The sequence below is a fragment of the Trichosurus vulpecula genome, chromosome 6 (genome assembly GCF_011100635.1).
Source record: "Trichosurus vulpecula isolate mTriVul1 chromosome 6, mTriVul1.pri, whole genome shotgun sequence".
Taxonomy (NCBI): domain Eukaryota; kingdom Metazoa; phylum Chordata; class Mammalia; order Diprotodontia; family Phalangeridae; genus Trichosurus; species Trichosurus vulpecula.
In genome coordinates this window covers 158960883-158988339 of record NC_050578.1, presented here as the reverse complement: position 1 = coordinate 158988339, position 27457 = coordinate 158960883, and the positions used below count along the sequence as shown (strand labels likewise).

The 27457-nt window shown below is 37.0% G+C and overlaps 1 protein-coding gene across 1 annotated transcript in view; it reads right to left on the bottom strand.

The window, feature by feature from the left end:
* The window catches only part of FRYL (FRY like transcription coactivator), a 315130-nt gene that overhangs the window by 167215 nt on the left and 120458 nt on the right, over nucleotides 1-27457 (bottom strand). Inside the window, exons 5-6 of the mRNA XM_036763836.1 lie at nucleotides 11987-12186; nucleotides 3788-3841 (exon numbers count right to left, since the gene is read on the bottom strand). Of these exons, the coding sequence (XP_036619731.1) occupies nucleotides 3788-3841; nucleotides 11987-12106 (174 nt within the window). The 5' untranslated portion in view covers nucleotides 12107-12186. The remainder of the gene's footprint in view (nucleotides 1-3787; nucleotides 3842-11986; nucleotides 12187-27457) is intronic.

Below are 27457 nucleotides of genomic sequence, written 5' to 3'. Positions count from 1 at the left end.
GAATCACAGAATACTACGATTTTGGAAAATGCAAAATACTCAAAAAGGCAATGGAAAGACAAATTATACACATCAATAAGGATGAGACAGGTAACCAATGAGGACTTACACAAGAGAAAAGACATTTAAAAAAGTCATGAAGGACATGTATAGCCAGAAAAGAATATGACAGCCATAGAGAAAATGAGATAAAATATGGAAAACCTGAGCTGTAGAGGCATTATTATATTTGGAGTTTAACTGTATTATGTATGGGGAAGGCAGAAGTTAGCAATAGATTTAAACTATATAGCTATGTTTTGCTTAAAAAACACTGACATTAATTTGCATTTCCAAAATACATACTGATGATAAGTAGAGGTATCTCAAGAATACTGAGTAGACAGAACGCTAATCTACTATTTTTGAAGCATTGTAGACAATAAGTGTAAAATCAAAAGCAGACTCATAAAAAAAACAAGATAAGGGAGGCAGAGCCAAGATGGCAGCTGGAAAGCAGGGACTTGCTTAAACTCTCCCCCAAATCCCTCCAAAAACCTGTAAAAAATGGCTCTGAACAAATTCTAGAGCTGTGGAACCCACAAAATAGCAGAGTGAAGAAGGTCTCCGATCCAGGACAGCCTGGATGGTCTATCACACAGTGCTGAGAGCAGAGCAGAGTGCAACCAAGCATGGGCCGCGCCAGGACCAACCAGCCCAGGAGTCTGGGGGAGTAGGCCTGAGAGCTGTGGCAGTTACCAGACTTTTCAACCCACAAACACCAAAGAAAACAGAGGTTAGTGGGAAAACTTCTAGAACATGGTGACAGAAGAGCACAGTCCGGCCCGAGCCCTGGGGGTGGCGCAGGTGGCATGGCACTGGCAGCAGCAGCAGCAGCAGCAGCAGGAAGCTCCTGCGGCTACTTCCAGAGCTCCAGCCTCAGCTGCTTCTGAAGTCCCTGGCTCATACAATGGGAGGAATCAAAGCAGCAGATCAGAGTGGGAGTGCAAGGAGTGCTTTGCTGTCACAGAGGTAGGTTCTCTTGATTTGCCCTGCTTGGATCTGGATTGCGGTCCTGGTTGGCAGTTCTTGGGGGAGGACGAGTGCTGCTGCAGCAGAGCTTGCAGTGACGGTGGAGTAGAAGTAGCTTGGAAAACAGCAGTCCTTGGACCCTAAAGCTTTGGAAAAAGTACTCTCTACTATAAAAGCAGTCATACCTTGACAAAAAGCTCAAGGGTCCAGTAGTTGGCTGGGAACATGAACAAGCAGCAAAAATGTACTCAAACTACAGAATCTCTTTTTGGTGACAAAGAAGATCAAAACATACAGCTAGAAGAAGTCAACAAAGTCAAAGAGTCTACATCAAAAGCCTCCACGAAAAATATGAATTGGTCTCAGGCCATGGAAGAGCTCAAAAAGGATTTGGAAAAGCAAGTTGGAGAAGTAGAGGAAAAATTGGGAAGAAAAATGAGAATGATGCAAGAAAACCATGGAAAACAAGTCAATGACTTGCTAAAGGAGAACCCAAAAAATACTGAAGAAAATAATACCTTAACAAACAGACTAACCCAAATGTCAAAAGAGCTCCAAAAAGCCAATGAGGAGAAGAATGCCTTGAAAGGCAGAATTAGCCAAATGGAAAAGGAGGTCCAAAAGGCCACTGAAGGAAATACTACCTTAAAAATTATAGATTGGAGCAAGCAGAAGCCAGTGACTTTATGAGAAATCAAGGTATTATAAAACAGAACCAAAGGAATGAAAAAAATGGAAGACAATGTGTAATACCTCACTGGAAAAACCACTGACCTGGAAAATAGATTGAGGAGACATAATTTTAAAATTATTGGGTCACCTGAAAGCCATGATCAATCAAAGAGTCTAGACATCATCTTTCAAGAAATTATCAAGGAGAACTGCCCTGATATTCTAGAGCCAGAGGGTAAAATAGAAATTGAAAGAATCCAACGATTACCTCTTGAAAAAGAAACCCAAAAAGAAAACTCCTAGGAATATTATAGCCAAATTCCAGACTTTCCAGGTCAAGGAGACAATACTGCAAGCAGCCAGAAAGAAATAATTTGAGTATTGTGGAAACACAATCAGGATAACACAAGATCTAGAAGCTTCTACATTAAGGGATCAAAGGGCTTGGAATATGATATTTTGGAGGTCAATGGATTTCGGATTAAAACCAAGAATCACCTACCCAGCAAAACTGAGTATCATGTTCCAAGGCAAAATATGGGCTTGCAATAAAATAGAGGACTTTCAAGCTTTCTCAGTGAAAAGACCAGAGCTGAATAGAAAATTTACCTTTCTCAGTATTACGTAGTTGAAGGAAATATACATACATATAGACAGAGGGCACAGGGCGAGTTGAATAGAAGGGATGATATCTAAAAATATAAAATCAAGGGTTGAGAGACGAATATTCTGAGAGAGGGAGAAAGGGAGAGATAGAATGGGGTAAATTAACTCACATAAAAGAGGCAAAAAAAGCAGTAGGGAAGAGGGGGCAGGTGAGGGGGAATGAGTGAATCTTGCTCTCTTTGGATTTGACTTGAGGAGGGAATAACATACACATTCAATTGGGTATCTTACCCCACAGGAAAGAAGGAGGAAGGAGATAAAAAAGGGCAGACAATAGAAGGGAGGGCAGATGGGGGAGGAGGTAATCAAAAGCAAACACTTTTGAGAAGGGACAGGGTGAAGGGAGAAAATTGAATAAAGATGGACAGGATAGATGGAGAGAAATATAATCAGTCTTTTACAACATGATTATTGTGGAAGTGCTTTGCATAATGATACATGTGTGGCCTATGTTGAATTGCTTGCCTTCTTGGGGGAGGGTGGGTAGGAAGGGAAGAGGGAATTTGGAACTCAAAATTTTAAAAGCAGATGCTCAAAAAAAAAAGTTGTTTTTGCATGCAACTAGGAAATAAGATATATAGGGAATGGGGCATAGAAATCTATCCTACCCTACAAGAAAGTAAGGGGAAAAGGGATGGGGGGGGGGGGAGTGGGGTGATGGGGTGACAGAAGGGAAGACTGACTGGGAAAGGGGCAATCAGAATATATGACATCTTGGAGTTGGGGGGAGGGTAGAGATGTAGAGAAAATCTGTAACTCAAAATCTTGTGGAAATCAATGTTGAAAACTAAAATATTAAATAATAAGATATGAAAAAAATTTTAGAAAGATTACAAAAAACAACTAGAAAATTGTTAATAAAACTATATCGTGATGTTCACTGGAGGGAAGTAATGTATATAAAAGTTCAATAAATTTTTGATATTAAAGGTAAGGAAGTATAAAGACAGAGACAGAGAAGACAAAGAAGTATAGCAATGATTATCTATCATTGTGGGAAGGCTCATATGCATTTCTGATTACCCATCACTAAGAAAAATTGGAAAAAAGATAAATGTTTAAGGTAAGACTAAAGTTATTGAAAGTTTACATAAGCAGAAATTGAGAATCAAATTTATACCCTCTGAAAAATAAAAAGTCTAAAAGGCATGCTAAACACAATGCAATAACCTCCCAGTTATTCTAAACAGGAACTGGAGAATCCATTTGAATTGACATCAACATATAGCTCAAGCAGAGGATATGCCAGTTATTGCTAAAAATTCAGCCATCTAGAATGAAATTTCATGGTTAAGAGTATATGAGAACACTTCAGGAATTAACATACATTTCAAACTAAGATAACAGGAGGAATTTGCTGAAGCTGAATTTAATTACATTAGGTCATTAGATACTCTATCCTTGGGAAAATTGCCATGGCTAAAAAAAACCAACCCACCTGGTCAAACTGAAGATCTTCGCCCCTTTGAAGAGATCTGGACAATAACTTTTCCTAAAATGTAAGAAAAAAATTTTAGTAAAAAATATATAATGCCAAACTAAATGATAATTTCATTATATGCACAACTGTGATTTATTCTTTATTAAGTTCTAAAGGACTGTCTTCAGATACATTAATAAGATAGAGCAAAGCAAACAGAATCCTCCCAAATTAAGCAGACTATTATGGTATAGAAATTCTGAAGCCTCGAATCCAAAATGCAAAAAGGAATTGTCAACTTTGAAAATGCAAAATGGTCAACAAATAGGTTTGAATATGCAGTACAAAACTATGATTTAGTAACAACGAACAAGCAAGTTCGAAACCAGAGGATGTTCAAAGGAAATTTAGCAATCAAGGAAATTTTACCATATACTGAAAGTGTACCCAAAAGAGGGAGGGACCACAGTAATGAAAAATCCTGGGAGTTCCCTATACTACAACTGAAATCATACTGTCTCTATGTGTTGGCAATCAAAATGGGCTCTTAGCACTGAGTTCAACCAAGTGACCTTGAAGAGTTTGGCCTTTGTTTCCTCGATTAGACTGGGAATCCTTGGTGACCCTCCTTGCCTCAGAGGAGGGCCTAGTTTACACATGAGTTTGGGTGACATGTTTGGCACATCAGAGGCTTTTAGACCGCATGAGTTGAAGTCGCCTCTTTGTGAAGACTTCAGGTCATGTGCGTGAGTCGCCTGTGTGACTCACCCATGACCCTGCAAAAGATCTTTTTCAGAGCTCCACCCCACAGCCATGGTGGCGTGCGTGACTCTGGGCTGGACTCGGCTCTCCCGGGCCAAACTTAGATGCTGGTAACTATCAATTGTATTTGGCCTGTCTGTCAATGTTTGTAATTTGTTTGTATTTGCTCTGAAGTTCAGGGTGCTGGCTTTTTCCCCTGAACTAAGTGAGCAATATTTGTAAGCAAGTGAAAGGTATTTGTATGCTGAATTAAAGTAAGTTTGATAACCCCTTAATATTGCTTTCCTTAGTAAAGCAGATCAAAAGAACCTATGCTGGCAGCGTTTTTGTTGTTGGGCTTTTGTTGGTTTTTCACCCCCACAGCAGCTGCTAGTCGGATTGTTGAAACACTCTATTATTATGCATATGCTAAACTAAATTGATACATTTTCTTTTTCTATCACCTAATGTTTCCCTCTCTCATACCTCCCAAAGAACCATGCAACAAAGAATAAAGGAGGAAAAAGTACAGCAAAACTAACCAAGACAGCAAATAAGAATGTAGCGTGCATAAGTTTGCAAGTAATCTGTACTGTACAATATCTATCTATAATCGACAAAATATGCAAAGAAAAGGGATCTCAACTTTTGGGCTAAGCTTGGTCATTATAAGCTCACAGTATTTCATTTAGATTGTCATGTTGTTATTGTTATTTATATTTACATTGTTGTAGCTATTATGGTTAGTATTTTACTGAATATGCTTATTATACTTAACATCAATTCATTTAAGTCTTTCCATGGATTTCATTATATTAACTTTTTCTTATATGAACAATAATAAATCATTATTAATTTTAAGACATTTATTCCCCTTCAAACTGTTTTCCTCCAGAGACTTTATTTATTTTTTAATCATTTAAATAATTTCTTCCAGGTAATCTTTGTAATGGTAATTTAAATGGGAAGATCTTTCCCATCCATTGATAGGCCCATGTGACACAGGAAGCCTAAGTCACATGTGGTGGGAGGAGCTTGCTGAACAGATGAACAGGAAAGTGTGGAGCAGGAAATGCTGAGAGCAGTTAGAGATGTGGGAGAGAGCAGACAGCAGGCAAGGAGTCAGCTAGGATTTGTGAGTGTTTGTGGGAAGCCCCCAGCAGGGGGAAGGTTACAGAATGGAGTGGCTCTCTGCTGTCATAATATGTGTTAACGTCTATGCTATTTGGATAGACTGGATTTACTGGTTTGGGGATTGGGTTTTCTGGTCTCTGAATAAATGTTTTGCTTCTATCTTCTATATGGAGAGTCTGTTATATTTGGTGATTCAGAACCATTCTGGCATACTCACAATGACTGCAACCATTGTGAATATTGCCTTTGTGATATACTCTTATAATCCTTATGAAATTGTGCTCTTCTTCTAAGTTTACCTCTTGGGTATGTCTTCATCCATATTATTTTTCTCAGAATATTCAGTGTTCTCTTCTGCTTTTACTCCTATCCCTAGTCTCAGCTGTTGATTTAGGATTCTAGACTAAGTCTTTGTAATGGTAATTTAGATTTGAAGATCTTCCCCACCCATTAATAGGCCATGTGACCTGCTTACATCACAAGAAGCCTAAGTCACATGTGGTGGGAGGAGCTTTATAGGAAAAGGAAGTGAGAGGAAAAGGGAAGTGTGTCACAGGAAATACTGAGAGAGTGGTTAGAGCTGAGGGAGACAGCAGACTGCTGGCTGTGCTGTGAGTGTGCGTGCTGGTGGCAAGGCCCCAGCAGGGGTCAGAAGGCTCATGAGATGGTGAGGCTCCATGCTGTGATATTGTGTTTTAAGTTCCCTGCTGTTATGATAAAGTGGGCTTACTGGTTTGGGGAGTTGGTTGCTGCTTGAATGGGTAGGACTAATTAGTTATGGGATTTCGTCTTCTGGTGTCTGAATAAACGTTTTACTTCTACGTTCTATATGGAGAGTTTCACATTTTGCGATACGGAACTACAGGGGCATATTCACGATTATTGTCGATGTTGTGTTTATTGACTTGCTAATACAGTCTTTTGCCACTTTCCAGAGTCTTGATAGGGTTGGTCAGTTCCTGTTGGGAAATGACCTAAATTTCCAGGACTACTATTGCTGGCTTCTACCTCCCTTGGTATACCTGTGCTCAGAAGTCCATTGACCCAGGCTGTAGCTCTGAAGTTGGCCCTTCCTAAGTCAAGGTGCTGTTTTGTGCTTCTGTCCTTCCTGGGGCTTCTCTAGTCACTGATACAATATATGTGGGAGAGTTCAGTTCCTTTATAATCCTTCATGTTGCCACCTAAACTAGAAGTCATTTCCACAGTAATATTCCATTATATTCACGTACCAGTCAGTCAAAAATATTTATTAAATGTTTAAATGTGGATCAAGCTTATGTTCAAGAGGAAGCTGGCAAAAATGTCTTATTAGTAATTCATGTGCTATTATCAAGTATTTGAATTAATACATTTAGATGTCATGTTGACCTATCCCTTACCACTATTGTCGAAAAGGTAGAATGTATTTTAAGTTCCTTGATTTCCTTATTATATTAATTTCATGAAAGCTTTCTGTTTTTCAATTAATCCAACTTTTATTTTCATTGCTTTGGGCTACTTGTGACCATACAGATAACCAAAAACATTTCACAGTCTGCTTTCCTGAGGGTTCTCTCTGCTCTAATTTCTTGGCTTCACAAGACTCTGTATTTGATTGATTCAGAATTGCTGATTTTCTCATGTGTGCACCTTTGATTCTTTATACTGGCTTAACTGTTTGACTTTTCCTATCACTTCCTAGTTAAGCAATTCCAGAATTCCTGATATGCTTTAGTTTTTTGAATTTCATTTTGTGTTTCTTTTGTTGCCTTTAACTGAAAAATAAATATTATGCTCAGGTTTTCTATCAAATGTGCCAGCCAAATATTGTGGCAATCTTGCAATGTTTTCCCAGACTTTCAATGGCTCTCTCACAGGTCACTTCTGCCATGATGATATTTGATGCCTGTCTTCAGGAGTATTGAATAATAATTCCATCTTTCCTACTATGATTATTTTCTTTTATTTATTCTGATCTTTAGAAATAGAAAAAAAATTTAAAATTTCTATATATAAAGTAGAACAGAAAAAGAGGATATGTGACCCGGTGAATCTCTATTACATATAGTCTTTTAAAAAGAAGTATATAACTTGACTGCCATATTACTTTCACAGCCATTCTGCTTATGTCTGTTTCTTTTTGAACTTCCATATCCTTTCCTTTGTATACTACTTAGGTGTTTTAATGCCCCTCTTTTCTTTCTTTTCTTATTTTGTTTTTGGCAACATTATTAATAGTTTCTTTCTTAAATCCAATGAGAAATAGAAACACATATTTTACACACACACACACACACACACACACACACACAGTCAAGCAAAATAAATCCATATATTTGCCATGTCCAAAAGCAGATGACATTCTAAGCCTTGTGACCACTACTCCTTTCTTTTTTTTTCTTCTTTTTTTTTGGAGGGGGGAAGGCAGGGCGATTGGGGTTAAGTGACTTGCCCAAGGTCACACAGCTAGTTAAGTGTGTCAAGTGTCTGAGGCTAGATTTGAACTCAGGTCCTCCTGACTCCAGGGCCGGTGCTCTACTCACTGAGACACCTAGCTGCCCCTATCACTCCTTTCTCTCAGGAAGTAAGTAGCATATTTCACCACTGGTCTTAAGCTGTTTTTCTTTACAATGCTATTATTACTATATAAATTATTCTTCTGTTTCTACTCAATTAAACCTATATTAGTTCATACTGTTCCTCCCTGGTTTCTAAGTTTTTATGGTACACTAATACACCATTATATTTATATAATTTGTTCAGCCATTCCCCAATTTAGCTGTACCTCTTTTGTTTGCAATTCTTTGTTACAATAAAAAGAACTCCTTTAAATACTTTTATACACTGGATCCTTTTCTTCTTCTTGCTCTTAAATCTCTTTGGTGGTAGAGGCCTACTAGCAGCATTGCTCATTATTCTTTTTTTTTTTTTGGTGAGGCAATCAGGGTTACGTGACTTGTCAAGTATCTGAAGCCACATTTGAACTCAGGTCTGCCTGATTCCAGGGCCTGTGCTCTATCCACTGCACCATCTAGCTGCCCCACCCACTATTCTTAAACATGGCAATAACCATAGCATAAATCATATGCTTTTATAGCTTCCATCAAATATTATGAGAGGATGAATTCTTTCACGATGGTTATAGCAAAGTCAGCTTCTCTGAATTAAAATGTTTTGGAATAGTTGGTCTGAATGCTAGATTCATGCTGTGGAAGTCACAAAGAGCTTTTTGAATTTCTAGTGTAAGTATGCCTATTCTCTTTTTAAAAATAATTTGAGATATCAGTTTTGTTTGTTTTTCTATCTGATTCATTTTTAGGCAGAATTTCTAAAGTTACGGAAGACACAGTGTGCTTTCATGGCTAGAAAGCTGACTTTGGAGTCAAGAAGATTCAGGATCAGATATCTCTTCTGATCTGAAGTTGAAAAGAAAGTGTTAACCTGCATTGTTAGGAGTCTGCTTATCCAAGAGTTTCCAACAACAATGAAATCACAGGCTCAGTCCCCCAGTCCCTTTGCCTATTTGAAATTCAGTGAAATTTTTCAATAATCTTAGTTTCTAAAATTGCCTAAAAATTTTAGGTTTTTCAACTTTTCCTTACTCATAACTTAGTAACTCCTCAATTTCTCTTATTTCATTTAACCCAGACTCATAGATGAAGTTACTTCTTATAAATAACCTGTACTTGTCACTTCATTATTATATAATCTGGGAAACACTAGTCACACCAAGTATGAGGCCCTTATTTCCAATTTTGTTATGATATAATACCAGCATACAATTCAAGTATTCATTGCATCAGTCCATTTCATGTGCACTTGTGGTTTGCCTGCTTTTGTGGTCTGTGCTATCTATGCTGAAGCATTATCAGCAGGCAGGGTATTCACATTTCTTACTTGTTCTAGTGTCTCCTATTTCTTGTGGCACCAGAGCATGAAGAAGTTCCACTTACTCTGCTCTCCTCCATGTCTAGCTGATCATTACAACAGCTACAAAGAGAATCAGCCAGGAAAACATATACTGAAATGTCTAATGCTTTGACTCTTAGGAGCAGCTGCATCCTACTCACCATGCTGCTAACTTGATCAACAGTTTTCTCAGGATTCCTGACAGGATTTTACAGCTATCATTACCTGACTCAGGCCAATCCTTGTAATACATCACTCTGTCTAGCATTCCCCTAATTTGCAACTGTCCCCATGCCTTCACCCAATGGCTTAGACAATGTGTTGGAATTATAGTAGTACTATTTCTAGTAATAGTAGTATTAACAGCATCTCTTTTTTCTTGTCTTTTGGGATGGATTTACAAGTAGAAACATTGCTGAGACAAGTGGCTGTCCTCAAATTGTTCTTTTACAAGAATATTTATACAGTTTTGCTTAGATAGATAATCGCTTTCTGTAACTGAATAAAAGTGGGGGATATAAGCTTGTTGAAAGCATCTCTGAGACAACTTCAGCTGTATACACAATGTCAGAGGTGATATATGTGTGCCTACATGGTACTAATTTGTCTTACTAGGTTATCAATATTTTAAAAGCTTTTCATTTCATATAATATATGGTTATATGAAGACTATGAATATTTAAGGATGAAATCTATTTAAAATCATTCTTAAATTTTTATGGCATAATAATTTTGTCCGTAATAATGCTGATTCCAGGAGTTTCATTTTTTAATTCAAAGATTCTTGGGGGGGGGGGGTCTATATTATAATAAAGCTGTTTAGCTTCTGCTTGTTTGTGAGGGGCAGATATTAAACTGTTGGAGAACAATTCTGGCATTAGATGCTAAATTTTTGCAATTTGAAATGTTATGCATATGATGCAAAGTTTCCTGATTTTCTTATGTGATGAATCTAAATAACTGCCTTTGCACTTTTAAGGATAACTTATTTACAGTGGCAAAGACAGGTTTTATATTGCAATCATAAACCTCTCTATTTCTGTTAAAAAAAAAGATGCATAACTTAGCCATTTCTTTAATGTTTCTGTGGTGACATACTGAATTCATATGGATGTCACCCATAGAGCTCTTTTGATTCTACTCATGGATCTTAGCCATTTTGTAGGTTAACTTCTTTTTAGTCAATTAATAAACCCAATGGCACATATCTAATGTCATGGTTTACTACTGCTCTGTAAAATTCAGGTCCACTGGAAATACATGAACAAATGCATAGTGAACAGAACCAGGAGAACATTGTACACAGTAATAACAATATTGTTCGATGAAGAATTGTGAATGATTTAGCTACCGTCAGCAATACAATGATCCAAGATAATCCCAAAGGACTAATGACGAAGCATACTATCCGCCTTCAGAAAAAGAACTGATATTTAATGAATATAGACTAAAGCATGCTATTTTTCACTTACTTTTTTTTATTCAAGTCTTCTTGTACAAAATGAATAATACGGAAATGTTTTACATAATTGCAAATGTATACCCTATATCTAATTGTTTACCGTCTTAGGGAGGGTGGAGGGATAGAATTTGGAACCAAAAGTTTAAATAAAAATATTTTAAAATTTAAAAAAAATAAATAAAATATAGGCCTATTCACGAGCTACAGAAATAAGTTTTATAGTACAGTAAATACAGTAAAGTTTTTACCCATATCATGTGCTGAGAATACATATTGATCATTTTCTCCTTGTTTGATGAGTAATTGTCAGTCTTTCTATAGCAGTCACATAGAATAAGAGAGCCTGGTGTTTTATTAATATTATTTGGATTTCCATTGTTATTGCTGTAGTTGCTTATAAGTGTACTCCACAAAATCCATCTAACATTTACTGAGTATCTACTATGTGCAAAATATTGCACTAGGAAGTAGAGAACCAAAGACAAAAACAAAATATTCCCTGTCCTAAAGGAAAGTACATTCCAAGAAAGAAAAGAATATATTCTCTAAATGGGGGACCACTTACGTAAAAGTGAAGAGACAGAAATTAGGATATTGTATTCAGGGAATGGCAAGTATTCCAATTTGGTTTGTATAAGTTTGTAGTTCCTTCCACAAACTGTCTGTCTCAGTATTTTTATCTGTTAAAGATGTTAATTCCAACAGTATAAGGCAAAAGTTTCTTAAATATGCAGAATTACATTTTGAAAATTAACAACCAAAGTAGAATCTTGATCAACTAAATACTTAAAAGCTTCTGTAACAGACATTAATAAACTAATAAAACAGCACACAAATAATTAGTAAGGTATTTTCCAAAGTATCTATGAAGCCACACCCCTTACAATCATTTTAGATCATACTACTACTTTTTTGAGTGAAACTGCATATGCAACCACTGTTACTATAAAGGCACTAAAAGCATTTAATATAACAATACCCATGGAACTCACCAAGGGCTCAGCCATTACAACTTCAATTTTCTTTTCAGCTTGCACAGCAAATTCTGCAAAGAGACTCTTGATGACATATTCCCCAGGTTTGACATCTGGGTCAATAGTAATGTTGGACATGACGATATTCTTTTTATCCACAGTGGAATGGAAGCTGGGTGAAGCTCGGAATTTATTTACACTGCTGGCTGGCACTGAGGCTGTGAGAGAAAAAGGTGGGAGACAAAAGAAAGAGGGGGGAGGAAGAGAGGGAGGAAAGGGGAAAGAGAGGGAGGGGGAAAAAGGAGGGGGAGAGGAAGAGACAGAGAGATAGAGAGAAACAGAAAGAGAAGTAATTTAATAATCCTCTTAAGTTGTCAAAATCCTCAATCACACCAGTTGACAATTCTGATATAATATCACTCAGAATTAAAACCAAATACAACATATACATTCCATATAAGTTAGGAAGGAGAGTTCAAAATTTTTTTTTAGCGCTTAGCACTTAGTGAACCTATGACTATACAAAGCCTTTTCAAGTCAAAGTATAAAGAATTACTGCCATAATTTTTTTAGTTTTCTCAGTATCTTTAACTTCCTAAAATGTGTTAAGTCAACAAGGAGACGTTAAAAGGTTTTCAACAGGGTAACAGGAAGAGATATATAAACAGGCTACTCATGACCTGACCAAGAGGTTAAGTCTTATCTCTGTTTACACAGCATTCCGTTTTGTAGGGATTTGGGCTTGTTCTTTCCTCTCATCTTGCCGCTGTTGCACATATTGTTTTCCTGGTTTTCCTTACCTGAATTTGTATCTGTTCATAAAAGTCTTCCCAGGCTTCTATGAATTCCGCATAGTCATTATTTCTCACAGTGCTATAATATTCCACTATTCACTGTACTGCTCTTTTTCTTGTCATTCCCCAAATAATAAGCATCTATTCCGTTTCCAGTTTTTTGCTAATACAAATAGTGCTTCCGTAATCACACTGGTGTAATATTTTTATCTCTGACATCCTTGTGATACATGTCTAGCAATGGGATCTCTAGGTAAAGGAGTATGAACATTTTTGTCACTTTTTAAGCATAATTTTATATTGCTTTCTAGAATTGGATTAATCCTCAAATCCACCAGCAGGTGGATATAGCAGTGTATTCCTGTTGTCCTTCCAACACTGATTACTCTCTTGTGATCTTTGTCAATTTGATGAATATAAGGTGAAACTCAAGATTAAATAAAGAAGGAAACAAAGATAAATAGGTTATAAATTTTGTTAATAAGGAATACTGAAATGGAACTTGCTCTCATAGAATGAAGGAATGAAACAATTCATTTAACCAAATATTGTTTAAATATTGGCTGCAAAACAAGATACCAGGCACCTGAAACGTGCTCTTTTGGAGTTTGTGGGGAGAAATCAAGGCAACTGACAGTCTGGGAACCTTGAACTTTTACAATTTCCTGTTCTCTAGCTGTCCTAAGTATCTGTGTCCTCCCTATTTGTGTTGGTACCATAGGGCATGGGTAGAAACAAAGCTGAAATACAAGAAAGACTTGCAGGAAAAATTTGGGTAATGTAGCAGGTATGCCACTGCAAGGTCAAGCCTAGGGCAATGTCTAAAGACTCAAGCTGCTCCTGGCAGTGGATGGAGCTATGTCCATAAGAAAAACAACACATAGAAAGAGACAAGATGCTCACAGCAGCCAAACCAATAAGAAAGTAAAGGAAGCCTGGCAAACACCTCATCTTAAGTAAAAGGCCCAAATTCTTTCACAAAAAATCCCCCCACCCCAATATACTACATACATTGCCCTGTATTACTATGTAGGGAGTTATGGAAAACCCCTACAAAAATTGAAAGACATGAAGACAATGATTGTTTTGACAATTTACAATGTGTTGGGTGCTATATAATCATGAATAATTAACATTCCAATGGGCAGCTTCTAAATTATATAAGAGAAGGCTAGCGAGTTGGCAATAGCTTATAAAGGTAAAATAAATTTGGAGATATGATGGGGCGATAAATTATCTGGAATGGAGGACCTTCAAAATAAATTCAGGTTTAAGTGGAGTCCATTCTAGGCAAAGATAGATTTTGAACAAAGGCCTTACAGAGAGGGCAGGTCTTGAAGAGGGAAAGGTGAGCAGCAACAAGAGCTGCAACATGGAATGCATGAAGGAGACTAGCATCACATGAGATAAGAAAGGTACGGTCCACGTAGGTTGGGTGGATGCTTCAATGTCAGGATAAGAGTTTCCACTTTATACCTTAAACGACAGCGAGCAACTTAAGTTTATGGAACAGGAGACAGAGTACTAAACTTAAAATAAGAGGACTTAACCTTCCTTCTTGTCCCCGGACTTTGATGACTCTGCAGAAGAGAGTAAAACTGAAGACTTCACATAGTTCTGCCTCACTTAAATCTAATGCACACGCAAGTCAAGACATCATCCTCATGATGTCATTGGTCCTCTTTAAGAACAACAGAGGAATAACACACAACACACCCAAGCAGACTTGAATGGGAATTCCTACTTTCCTCTCCATATGCCTGGGATGATGATAGGAAAGTTGCTTAACCTTTCTAGGCTTCTGTCTCCTCATCTATAAAAATAGGGGATTGGACTAAGTTACTTCTGAGGACCCTACCAACCCAAAAGGATCTTATAATCCCTTACATTTTTTGAGTTGAGAAGTAACATGATACTAGTGGTGAATGAAGAAAGATTACTTGGGCAACAGCATAATGGTTGGATTAAAATGGGGAAAGACTAGAGATAAGGACAAATAAAATACTCATATAATAAGCTACAGAAAAAGAGAAGCTCTGAACCATTATGTCTGGTGGCAGTGGGAAGGTAGGAATAAATTTGAAAATTAATGCAAAAGTAGATTTGGCAGTTATTTAGAAGTGAGGGTAAAAGAGTCAAAAGATTACTTTGAGGCTACTAATCGGAATAAGAGTGGATAGTGATGCCATCAACAGAAACTGAGAATTTAGGGGAAGAAGCAAGCTTGATAGGAAAGATGAGTTGAAATTTGGACATGTTGATTTTGAAAAGCCAGTGAAAATGGGTAGAGGAAGGGATGGAGAAAATCTGAAACAATATTTTTTTTTAAAAAAAAAAGGCAGTGAAATACAGTGTTGAAGATGTCCAAAAGTCAACCAGGAATACAGGACTAAATATCCGGGCTGAAGGTGGAAACTGATAAATAGATTTGAAGAGTCATTTGCAAAGAGAAAACATCAAAATACATTAAAATAGATTACAAGTCCAAAGAAAAGAAAAGGGCCAGGACAGGGCCTTTTTTCTTTTTGCCCCTAACTGAAATAATTACAAATTAGATTTCTCACCAAAAAATAATCTTTGATACGTTACTGTATATAATTCAATTTGTAATGGAAAAAGGCCATCACCAAATGGCCATTCAAGTACTACATATGAAGGAAAAGCACTAGAAAGCAAGATAACAAACATAAATAAAGATAGAGATATTTGTCTAAGAGAAAATTGCTATTTTAACTAAAAAGTCACTCAATTCTATTCTTAACTGATCAAATTAAATCAGTGGACATTTTTGTACTTACAAATATCACAATATACTCTATAACTTAAAAGCTCTCAGACATCAAAATGTAGAACAAATATTACTTTTGCAAACCCCAAGAGATATAATAAATTCTAAATTACAACTATGTAACAAAAACCATAGCCATTAAAAACAAAAAAATCACAGTTTCCTTGGTCACACTGCACACTATTCATTTTAAACAATGCCCTGGTTATAGTCAGTTTCATGATCTAACACTGTGTACCACTTCAATGTGGGAAATCTGTGAGAAAATGTCCCTCTAGTACAGCAGGAAGTATTTGTAAAACAAAATTGTTTGTATTTGCTAGGAATTTTTTTGTATAATATGCTAATTAGATAATTTCAGGGAATCATAAAACAACATGAAGAGAAGCAACAGAGTGGTGTAGAAAAGACATTAACAGTCTGAAGATAGAGTCGTTATTCAGAGTCTGAGTAAGTCATCTTATAGACACAGACACAGACACACAGACACACACACACAATTTTGCTACTCCACTGAAATTATTTTTCAGAGGAACTGACTTTTACTATCCTCATCTTAAAGTACAGTAGTCCTTGAAATTGAGAACACAATTATTCCTAAAATTGATCATCTCTAATCTAGAATAACAGTGTTCAAAATTTCACGAAATCCAACTTTTGCATGTTTTTTTGGACAGCAAACAAAAACATTTTTGAACAATTTGCCTTTGTAAGAAAAAAAATGAATGACTATACTTAAAGACTATTTTGACCAAATGTTTCTAAACTCTACTTCTATTCAAAATGCATGATATATAAATATTTAATTATTTGCCAGTCAGAACATAGAAACCTTTATGTTGCTAAAATATTATAGTGGGCGGAGGGAATCAGAGAGCAACAACTATAAAAAGTTTCACTATAATGTATGTCATTTTAATAGCTTAGTTCAGTTTAATAATTTAAACTTTAATAGTCTAGTTAGAATTGTCCTGGCAGTGACATCCTTGATTCTATTATAGTGGACAGAGCACTGAATCTGGAGATTCAAATGCTGGTTCTGCTTATTTTCTCTTTGATGCCTTAAGCACACATCAAGAGGTATAAATCTCTATCAAAAATCAGCAAAATGGGGCAGCTAGGTGGCACAGTGAGTATAGCACCGGCCCTGGAGTCAGGAGGACCCAAGTTCAAATCCGGCCTCAGACACTTGACACACTTACTAGCTGTGTGACGTTTGGGCAAGTCACCTAACCCCAAATGCCCTGCCTTCCCCCCTCCAAAAAAAAAATCAGCAAAATGCTATGAATCTATGAAAACTCTGATGACTGAGCTAGTAGGCCAATTCAGACCCCATTAAATACCTTAAGTTTTCAAAACAGAAAGGCGCAAACTAATTTTGCTACTTCTGTATCATAAAAACCCTGAGAGTTGGAGGTAGTACAATGCAATTAAAAGGACAATGGACTCAGAGCTGAGGGACTTCAGTTGCAGTCCCAGCTCTGCTACCACCTACCCTAGCTAAGTCATTTACGTTTAAAATGAAAAGAGTTGATCTAGATAATTTCTAAGATGCCTTCCACTGAACATGCTGTAATACAATCTATCAAGATCACCAAGGCAAGGAATAGAGAACAAGACTGTGGCCAACATCAGAACATTGAGAAACCTACATTTAAAAGACAACTGTAGGCTCAACAGAAATTAAATGACACATGACAGGAGAACATAAAAAACGAAGTCTCTCAGGAAGGAACAGCAAACATAAGAAAGAAAAGAAAACGGTCCCTGCCTATTATAAGGCGGAAACATATATGTTGCTCGTGACACCATAAAGGAAATCATTCTGGTGAACATATGGGAAGTCTAAAAATCATTCCTAAACCAGGACTTCTACTATTCTTTGCCATAATTTACATGTCACAGAAAATCAATATGCTGAATAATAAGCATTTGCTATAGGATATTAAGATAAAAGGTCAATATGAATGAAAGTATAAAAAATTAATAAGGTATTTAGGGAATAGTAAAATACAGATTTTTAGAGCTGGTAAGGACCTTAAAGATCATCTATTCCAAATGTCTCATATATCTGACATGAGTAAGCTGAAGCTCTGAATCATAATTCTTTAATAGGTAAGCCCTGAAGAACAATTTACTCAGGTAATTGTGGTCAGTATTTTATAATAAAGTTTACTTCATTAACACTCACTTAAGATACAGATAAAAGAGTAGTATTGAAATATTTACCGAACTTCCAAAAATTAGGCAGTAATCCTGCCTTCTAGAAATTGCCTTTGCTCATGGAAATGCAAGCTTCACTGTCCATATAATCACTTATTCACAAATTTCTACTTCAATGTACTGTGGTGATTTGCCCACATTCCAATAATAACACCACTGCTTTCAGAAGAATATGAGTGCTAAACAACAGAAGAAACTGGCCAGACTGAATTTTCATAGGTAGTAAAATTAAGCTTCTTGTTTGTCCTTTGGAAAGCTGTTCTTAAATGATGTATTTGTCCTATTGCCAATTATTCCCATTCAAAACAGTTTCTAATTGTGGAAGGCCTATGACATCTTTTGGCATTTTGCCAACTTTTTCTACTAGAGATTCACCAGTAGAAAAATTAAATATTTTTGAAACAGGCAACAGAACAATCATTGTCTAAAGTCTAATTAAATCATCAAGCTAGATTGCCTGTGTAATTACTCTTCCTCCTCTACTATATAACCATTGATCTTGTTCCTTTAGTACTCTCCAGAACCTCAGATGAAACATTTGCCTAAACATGTTCCCATTTGTGCCTTTCTACCTATTCATTCGGTCCTTTATACACATAACTATTAGTTGCAGATGTCCTTTAGAACAGTCCCTAACAGAGATGTGATGTCTGAAATTTCTGCTAATAACAGAAATGACCAGGGAAGTGACAGTTAAAGGGAGAAAAAAAAGAAACCATTTTTTGTAGTTAATATGTAAATGGCCTATGACAGCAGGTAGCCATTACCTTACTCTACCTTCTCAAAATACATGCATTTCTATTTTAAATCACCATTACATACTCTTTAAGCCTTGGCAGTTTTACGGGGAACTATTTTCTCAACATCTATTCTTGGTTGATTCTACATAAACTAATCTCCCATTTTTATCATCCGAGAGATTCAAATTGAGGGCTTTAAGTAGGGATCCTAGATGATTTCTTTATTTTTGGATCTACCTGGTTCTCCAACTTTTTTGCAGAAGAGCTATCACTCAATTCACAACAATATCTTTTTCTAAGGAAAGAGAAGTAGGAGGGGTAGTTGCATGCTCTAGAGGGTACAATCTACCCTTGGACCACACATTGTTAAAAACCTAACCGCTCAAGGCTTCAAACACAATTTCCCACATAGGTACCAAATACAATATAATAGAAATGTTCAAGAGCCAAATTCCCCTAACATAAGGGTTCTTAAATTTTTTTTAATCATGATCCCCTTTTGAAGTCTGGTAATGCCTATACGGGCCTCTCCTCAAAATAATGTTTTTAAATCATTGAAAGAAATGCTCAATTTCAGTTAGAGGTTAGTAAAAAATAAATATGTAGTTTCTTTTTCCATCCAAGTTCACAGACTGACTGAAACCTAACCATGGACCCCAAGCTAAGACCCTTACTCTAATGGTTTTTTACAGATGTAGAAACCATCAATCTGGTTTATGGCTTTTCTCTCACCTCTTAAATGTTATAGCTTACTGCCATCTTAATTCTTTTTTTTTTTTGTTTTTTTGGCAGGGCAGTTGGGGTCCAGTGACTTGCCCAAGGTCACACAGCTAGTACATGTGTCAAGTATCTGAGGCCGGATTTGAACTCAGGTCCTCCTGACTCAAGGGCTGGTGCTCTACTCACTGCACCACCTAGCTGCCCCTATCTTAATTCTTTAACTAATTTTCTTGATTATCACCTGTGAAAAACAAAAATCTTAGCATGAACCCACACTATTCCCCATTCCCTATTTTCTACACCTAATCAGTCATTAACATTGAGTACACCTCTTCCAGTAACATTTTTAAAATATCAGAGACAGTGTGGTAGAAGGTAAGGAACACTGGACTAGGAGTCATAAGACTTAGTGGCCCCAGTTTTGCAAAATCCTAACAATGGAAACTTAGCCAAACCCAGCTCTCTGAGTCCTTGTTTTCTCATTTATAAAATAAGGGGAAAAGCAGCACAAGAGCTGGCCTTAAAAGGAGGGATCCGACCTGTGATGACACTGGCCATTGTGGGTGATGTTGTTGCTGTTTTTTAGTTGTTTCAGTGATGTTGGACCCTTCGTGACCCCATTGGGGTTTTCTTGGCAAAGATAGTGGAGGGGTTTGCCATTTCTTTTGCAGGCTCATTTTACCGATGGGGAAACTGAGGCAAACAGGGTTAAGTGACTTGCCCAGAGTCACACAGCTCGTACGTATCTAAGAGTGGACTTGAACTCAGTTCTTCCTGACTCCAGGTTGAGCACTCTATCTACTGCACCAACTAATGCCTTACTGGCTGCACAACCCCAAGCAAATGAACTTGTCCTTTTAGTGCTCTGGGCAATCCTCTAAGACTATTATTTACTAACCTACTTAGAGGAAGTTTCCTCACCCAGAAGTTCCCCACACCAATGAAATCACATGTCTAGTCCCTAAATAAACAGAAGTATAAATTTCTGTTCTGTCTACTTCACAGTGTTGTTATGAAAATAAGGTGAGATATACATGTGAAAACACATGAAAACCTGTAGGGTCACACAAAATAATAAAACATGCTTACCAATGTTAGATCAAGATTTTCATCCTTTGATGGATCTCTGATCTCATTCATGTAGGTACTCGTTTCTAACCAAAAGACACATTCCTTTTACCATTCAGATGTCCCTACCCTTCACTTCAGCTAGTGTTCATAATGCCTAAGAAAGCCTGAATCTGGTCTTCCTATGAACCATAGATAAGCTTCAAGTTCTTTGTTTATAAAAATTAGTCACTAGGGTCATATGGTTTAAACCTGGAAGGGAACTTAAAAAAATGATTCCATCATTTTGCATACAGATAATGCAGTGTGTATAAGTATGATTTTTTAAATTTCCCTATTAGGTCTAAAGGAAAAGGAGAATGGGAGTGGTATAGGGTTGGGTATAACAAAAGCAAGTCTTCTTACTCTCTATTCATTTTTCCCGTTACATGATAGGCAGTGGGATATACAGCTGACTTACAGGTGAGAAGACCGGGCACTTATAATGCACATATGCCAATGAGAAATTCACCTCTAGCCACAGTATCATCATCTATGTGAGAAAATCAACCACTCAACACACATTTATTAAGCATATTCTGTGTGAAGAGGCACCTTGTAGGTCCAGGCAACACAAAACCCAAAATCAAGATAGTCATTGCCCTCAAAGAGCTTATATTCTATGGGGAGAGTGTTGGGGAACAAGTTTACAAGAAGACAAATACAAAATATATACTGAATAAACGGATAAATAAATGAATACAAAGTAACTGAGGGGAAGGGGTCGCCAACAACTTGGAGAATCAAGAAACACTGCTTGAAAGAGGGGAAATAAGCTTAGCCTTTAACAGAGTTAGTGGTTCTCCAAGAAAGAGCATTTCACACATAGGAGACATGAAAGACAAGATAGATATAAAGATACAATATTTAGTAACTAATTAGATATATATTGTTAGTGAGAAGAAAGAGTAGATAGGTCACTACATCGTGAACCTGGGGGACTGACTGGAAGGATGATGGTTTCCTCAAATGACATGGGCTACACAGGACAATTTGGTAAACTGAGCTAAGAGGCTTAGGAAGGAGTTTTATAAACTGTTACATGTTATATAAATATGCATTCCTATCATCATTATTGCTATTAATTATTAACTTTACTATGCAGTAAAAAAAAAGTCCTGAAGAAAAATCAAAAGTTCTCTGCATGAACCTACAATTTCTTCTGAAGTAGGCCAAGAAATCAGAAAAACCTTGCTTGAACAACAGATAGTGATGGTGGAGAGGGAAGCTGAATAGATCTCTAGAGCAGATAAAATAATGAAGAGGTGATGCCTAGGAGTTCAGAACAATTCCCAAGGTGGCACACTGGCAAGAGGTCCCTGTCATCCACATCTGGCTCCTCCCTAAACAACTTAAAATTTCCTGTCCCTATATACCATACTGTTCTTTACTTCACCACAACTACAGCCCTAGTCCTGGGCTATTGAAGTGAATCTAGTAAGTGCACAGTTTGGGAAGTCCCTGGTCCTGCTGCCTACCAGGTAGAAAAAAGAGGGAATCCCCTTTCAACTTTTGTTCTGACACCCCCACCCTAAAAAAAGGGAGAGCCAGATTTCTTGATGTGCACCACCTAACTTGGCTACTCACTGGGAGAGTAGCCTGTTGTTGTTTTTTCAATGACCCAGTTAAATTTTTGTAAAACAGTTAAAAGAATACACATCGATCTGGATGATGGCTTCGTCTGACTAAAATAACTAAGACTACTCCAGCAGCCTAAAGAGACTTAGAGAAAATATTACGGTATTTTCATTCCTAAAACTATGTCATAGATATGTGAAGAGTTAATGTTTTACGGTAGGTGTAAAATACTCTCTAAAAACAAATGACAGACTCTTTTAGATATTCTTATCTGAGTTTTAGGGTTTCTTTTCTTGCTGTTTTTTTCTTTTCTTTAGTCAAATGATATTCAGATGGATTTGCTCAACTTTTTGGTTTTGGATTTTTTTTCCCTAAGTGATTTGGTGTAATGGAAAAATTGCTGATTTTGAAGTGAGAGGAACTGAGTTTTGGATCCCAGTTCTACTACTTATTGCCTGGGCAACCTTGGGCAAGTCAGAGCCTGTAAGGCCCTTGAGGGTAGGGACTATGACTTTTTAATTTGTAACTGCAGCAGCTCTAACTTCTCAGGATCTCAGTTTCTACATTTGTAAAATAAGGACTTTGATTAGATTACAAAGTTCCTTCCCACCTCTTAAGCTGTAATCCTGTGTATCTGTGTATGTGTGTGATTTTGCAAGAGAACATAAACTCTATGAGGGCAGGGACTCTTGTTTTAGGTTCCCAATGCCTAGAAAAGTTCCTTATATGCAGTGGGTGTTTAACAAATGTTTGTTGGAGTAAAAGAAAAATTACTGTACTACCCACTGGGGTAGTGACTAATTCTAAAAGGCATAATGAGAAAACAGGTACTTTCCCAGTATGTGCGCTCTATTGAGTTCTTCTTCACTGGACACATTTCATAATATGCCATGAGAATTAAACAAGAGACAGTGTAGTATAGTGGACAAACAGCTAGGCTTCGAGTCAGAAAGAACTGGGTATCAATTTTACCTTTGATACTTACTGATTAAATAACATTGAGCAATTAATTTACTGTGTGTTTTACAGGTCTCTCTTTGACTGTAATAAATCAGAAAAAGGTTGAGATCTAAGGTAGGAGTTCACTATGTTAACAAAAAATAATCATACAACCACTGTATATTTAAACAATATTTTAAAAAAATTTTTAAAATAAACCATATTGCTGTTCTTTTAATCCACTCATTTTCTGACATAAAAAAAGATTTCTAATACCCAAAACCCTTTCCCAATTTTTCCACAAAAATCAGATTTTTTTTAGTTTTGTTTAGTTTGTTAGCATCCAGTGTATCGAATGTAAAATTTAGGGAGGGGAGGGAAAGTTTAAAAGGAAGCTAGTCACTAATTTTTTTTAAACTTGTGGGAAGTTAATTTTTTTGAATACAATTACAAAGTCACAACATTAACTGTACAAATTAAAATGTTAACAGGAGATATATGTAGCTGTTCAAGATTCTATGTGACCTGATTTAACACTGCACATATAGAAGCCTGATATAAGAGCACTGAATCTCTCCTTCATTTTCAATTCTAGTGAAGTGAACCAATCACTTAAATGGTAACATCCTCACTACACAGCTGGTTTAACAGAATGTTCCTGACTCAATTTTAAAAAGGAGTAATGTCTAAAACTATTGGCACAGAGACAACATCCTGAATCTAGGCCATATGAATGTCACTTCATTGTTGTTACTAAAAGAAATAAGCTCAACTATAATCAAACCTTAGCCAGCACTGCATCAACTTTCTGCCAGCTAAGCAAGGCCTTAACACCAGAATTACATGGCTCTAAGAGTTCAACATAAAAAGTAACATTTACCATTAGCACAAAGCTTTCAAAAGCATTTTTATAAACCGAAGGGCTGATTATAATTGAAATTAACAGGAAATACCAGACATATTATGAGTGAAAACAACATGGGGGAACCTAATTTTATTTTATTTGGGCAGTGAGCAGAAGCATATTTTAAAATGTACAGGTTCTCAAAGTATTTAATTTGCATCAATTGTTTATAATTTGAAAACAAATATATAAATAAATCAAATTTTCATTAAGGTCTGCTCAAGATAATTTAGGGATTCTGTAACATTCTACTCTCATTAAGATATCATTCTGTGCATTATAGTTTCAGTAATAGATCCCATTATATTTTAAATGTTAGATATTATTAGACAAGACAAAGAAAGTATTTTGTACCTTTACTACAAAAAACATACTGAAGCCTAAACAAGCAGAACTATAACTAGCAACTTTTGCTCCAAGGGCAGGTGACAAGAAAGACACTGAGAAGAAGCTCACTTGACTTAAAGCTGCATGGGGAAGAAGGTCCCAGGAATTCCTATTTAAACCAATTATCCTACATACTAAGCTTAGTTATTTATATACTGCTAAATTATAGAAGTACTACAAAGATGTCAGTGTCCTCTCTTTGGAAAAGACAAAATCAAAATTATTGCTCAATAGTTACAATTATTGTACTCATTTTACAGATGAGTAAAAGTGAAGCTGAAAAAGGTTAAGTGGCTTGTCTGGGGTCACACAGCAATCCTTACTGGAATAAAGAGTAAAATATTAGAATCAGTGCAATGTCAACAGTATTGAAGAGCTTCTTGATGTCCTGGAAGAAGATTCAGGTAACCTAGATTCCGGTCTTAGGTATGTCACTAACTAACTTTATAATCCTGGGCCAGTCAACCAACCTCCTTGTGCCTCAGTTTCCACATCTGTAACATGAAGGTGTTGGGCTTAGGAAATTTCTAAGGTCTCTTTCATCTGAAGATTTTACTGTTATTTTTATGAATTCCCTTCTTCCAACTATACCAATGCCTTTAACAGTCAGCTTAAACCTCTCAATCTTCAAAAGTTTTCTTGCTAATTCTGGGGGAAAATGAGGTCATCTGTCAAGTTTCTTCATCTCCTCATACTCCTTCTAAAAGCCCGTCTACACCTTCAACTATTCTATCTTCCACTGAGGAAATGATGCCTTCTCCTTGATTAAGGTCAATGCCTACTTGTATCTTCAATTCCTTCCTCTCCCATCTCCTCCAAAAACTTTCCTTCCTTTTTAATCATATTACCTCTCTCTCATCTCTGTTCCCTATATCCTGGCTCCTTATCCTCTGCCTATAAATGTGTTCAAGCCTATCCCATAAGTCAAAAACTATCCTTTACCCACCATCCCTTTCAGCCCCTGCCTTATGTTGGCTTACCCCTTTCACTAAAAGTCACTACTCACTGCTTGCCTTTATTAACTTTTAGCACTATGGCTTCCAACCTCCACCCTTGACTGAACTTTCCCTCTCCCAAGTTAAGAGACGATCTCTACTGCTAAATCCAGGAATTTTTTCAGTCTCTAACTTCTCTTCATTCAACTTTTGACAACTACGACAACACCTCCACAGGTCCACCAACTTCACCCTACAGACAGTTTCTCCTTCTTTGGCTTCGGTAACATTGCTCCCTGGAATGAAATGGGAAAGTACTTAATAAATGCTTACTATGTGCCAGGCACTGTACATAAGATACAAAGATAAGCAGCAAGACAGTCTCAATCTCTGTCTTCAAGAGGTTTACATTCTAATAGTAGAAAGCAACATATATTGAAAAGGGGAACTCCTACCTGTCTGACCACTCCTACTCAGTCTCCTGTGAGGATCAACAATTTTATCTCTTGCCCAGGCGCTCCCCAGAACTCTCCTACACCCTCTATCTTGTATTCTCTCTGGATATTATCTCTAAGCATTTAACTCCCAAATACAGCCAGAGTCCGTCTGTCTTCTCATCGCTTCTTCTGAATCACCAACTGACTGCTGACATCTGGATATCCCATCAATGTTTCAAATTCAACATGGAACCCTTGACTTTCCTCTTCTAAACCTAAGTCCTATAAGTGAAACTCCATCTTTGCAGTCAGGTTCTTAATCCCAATCATCTCTGACTCTTCTCTCCCCAAAGCCAATTGATAGCTGGTATTTATGGGTCATTTTAAGGTTTGCAAAGCACTGTCCATAAATATTAACTAAATCAATACTCACAACCCTTTTGTCCTCATTTCTCAAGATCACCATCTTCCTTCAAGCAGCAGCTCAGATGCCACATCCTTATGAAAGGTCTGTCCTGATCTATCCAGTTATTAGTACTCTTCCACTTCAAAATACTTTCTGTATACAACAACCTCCTTCTACAGGAGATAAGCTCTTTTAAAGGCAGGGACTTCAATTTTTTGTCTTTTTACCCTCAAAATAAAAGTGCAGTACTTTGAATATGGTAGGCACTTGATGTCTGTTTGTTTTTTAAATTTAAATCCACAGAGACTGGTCGCTTCTCTGAGTTTAACATATGCCTATACTCTGAATGTCTCAATCTAGTACTGCCATGTCATTTTATATTTATTTGTCAAACTTTTTGAAGGTGTAACAACAATGTTGCTAGCAGCTACCTTGGTTATGTAAGACCAACAACAAAAGCACACAGAAGGGCTGCTAACAAAATTTTTCGATCTGCTTTTCTAAGGAAAGCAACTTTAAGGGGTTAACAATCTCAGTTTAATTAAACATACATATATCATTCACTTAGTTCAGGGGGAAAAGATCAGCCCCCTGAACTTCAGAGCAAATATAAACAGAAATTACAAACAGATGACAGACAGACCTTGTCTGATCAAATCACAATAGTTACCAGAGAAGCACCAATATCTGGGTTATTAAAACGGGGATGGGTGGGGGAGAGGTCAACGGCTTGCCCACAGTCTCCTCACCAACACTCTTTCAATGAGTGTTCCCCAAAGTCAAACGCTAACCTTCCAGAACATGTTCAGTAGCCTGAGGGCTCGAGGGTGTGGGAAAGTTGCATTGTTTCCAATCAATGACTCCCCATTGCCTTAGTGCTGAGAAACACTCCAAGACAAAAAGATTCCACTTTACCTGCCCCATTCAAAGAAAGGCCAGACTTATTAAATGCACCTGATAGCCTTAGCATCCCAAAAGACAAGAACAGTAAAAAAAATCCTTCCCTGATTACCATTACAGAAGAAAAGTCTCATGTTCATATTTCTCTTTCTCTCCCACAGTGCCTAATCCAAGGTTTAGTGTTTATCATGATCCACTTTGAGAAAGGACAAACAACAACTTGTGAGTGGTATGAGCTGCCCCATCAGGGAACCAACTGGCCAGTTCCAGTTGGGCAGCTGTTACAACAATTTGGCTAGCAGCTATTGTGGAGGTGAAAGACCAACACAAGCCCAACAACAAGAATGCTGCCAGCACAGGTTCTTCTGACCAGCTTTACTAAAGAAAGTAATGTTAAGCGGTTAACAACCTTACTTTAATACAACGTATACATATAAACTCACTTAGTTCAGGAAGAAAAGCCAGCAACCTGAACTTCAGAGCAAATACAAACAAGTTACAAACACATACAATATAAACAGACCAGATCACAATTCATAGTTACCAAGAAACCATCACCATCTAAGTTCATGAGCTGGGGAGCTGTTAACAACGGCTGGCCCAGAGTCATGCGCCACTCCTCCTTTGGCCC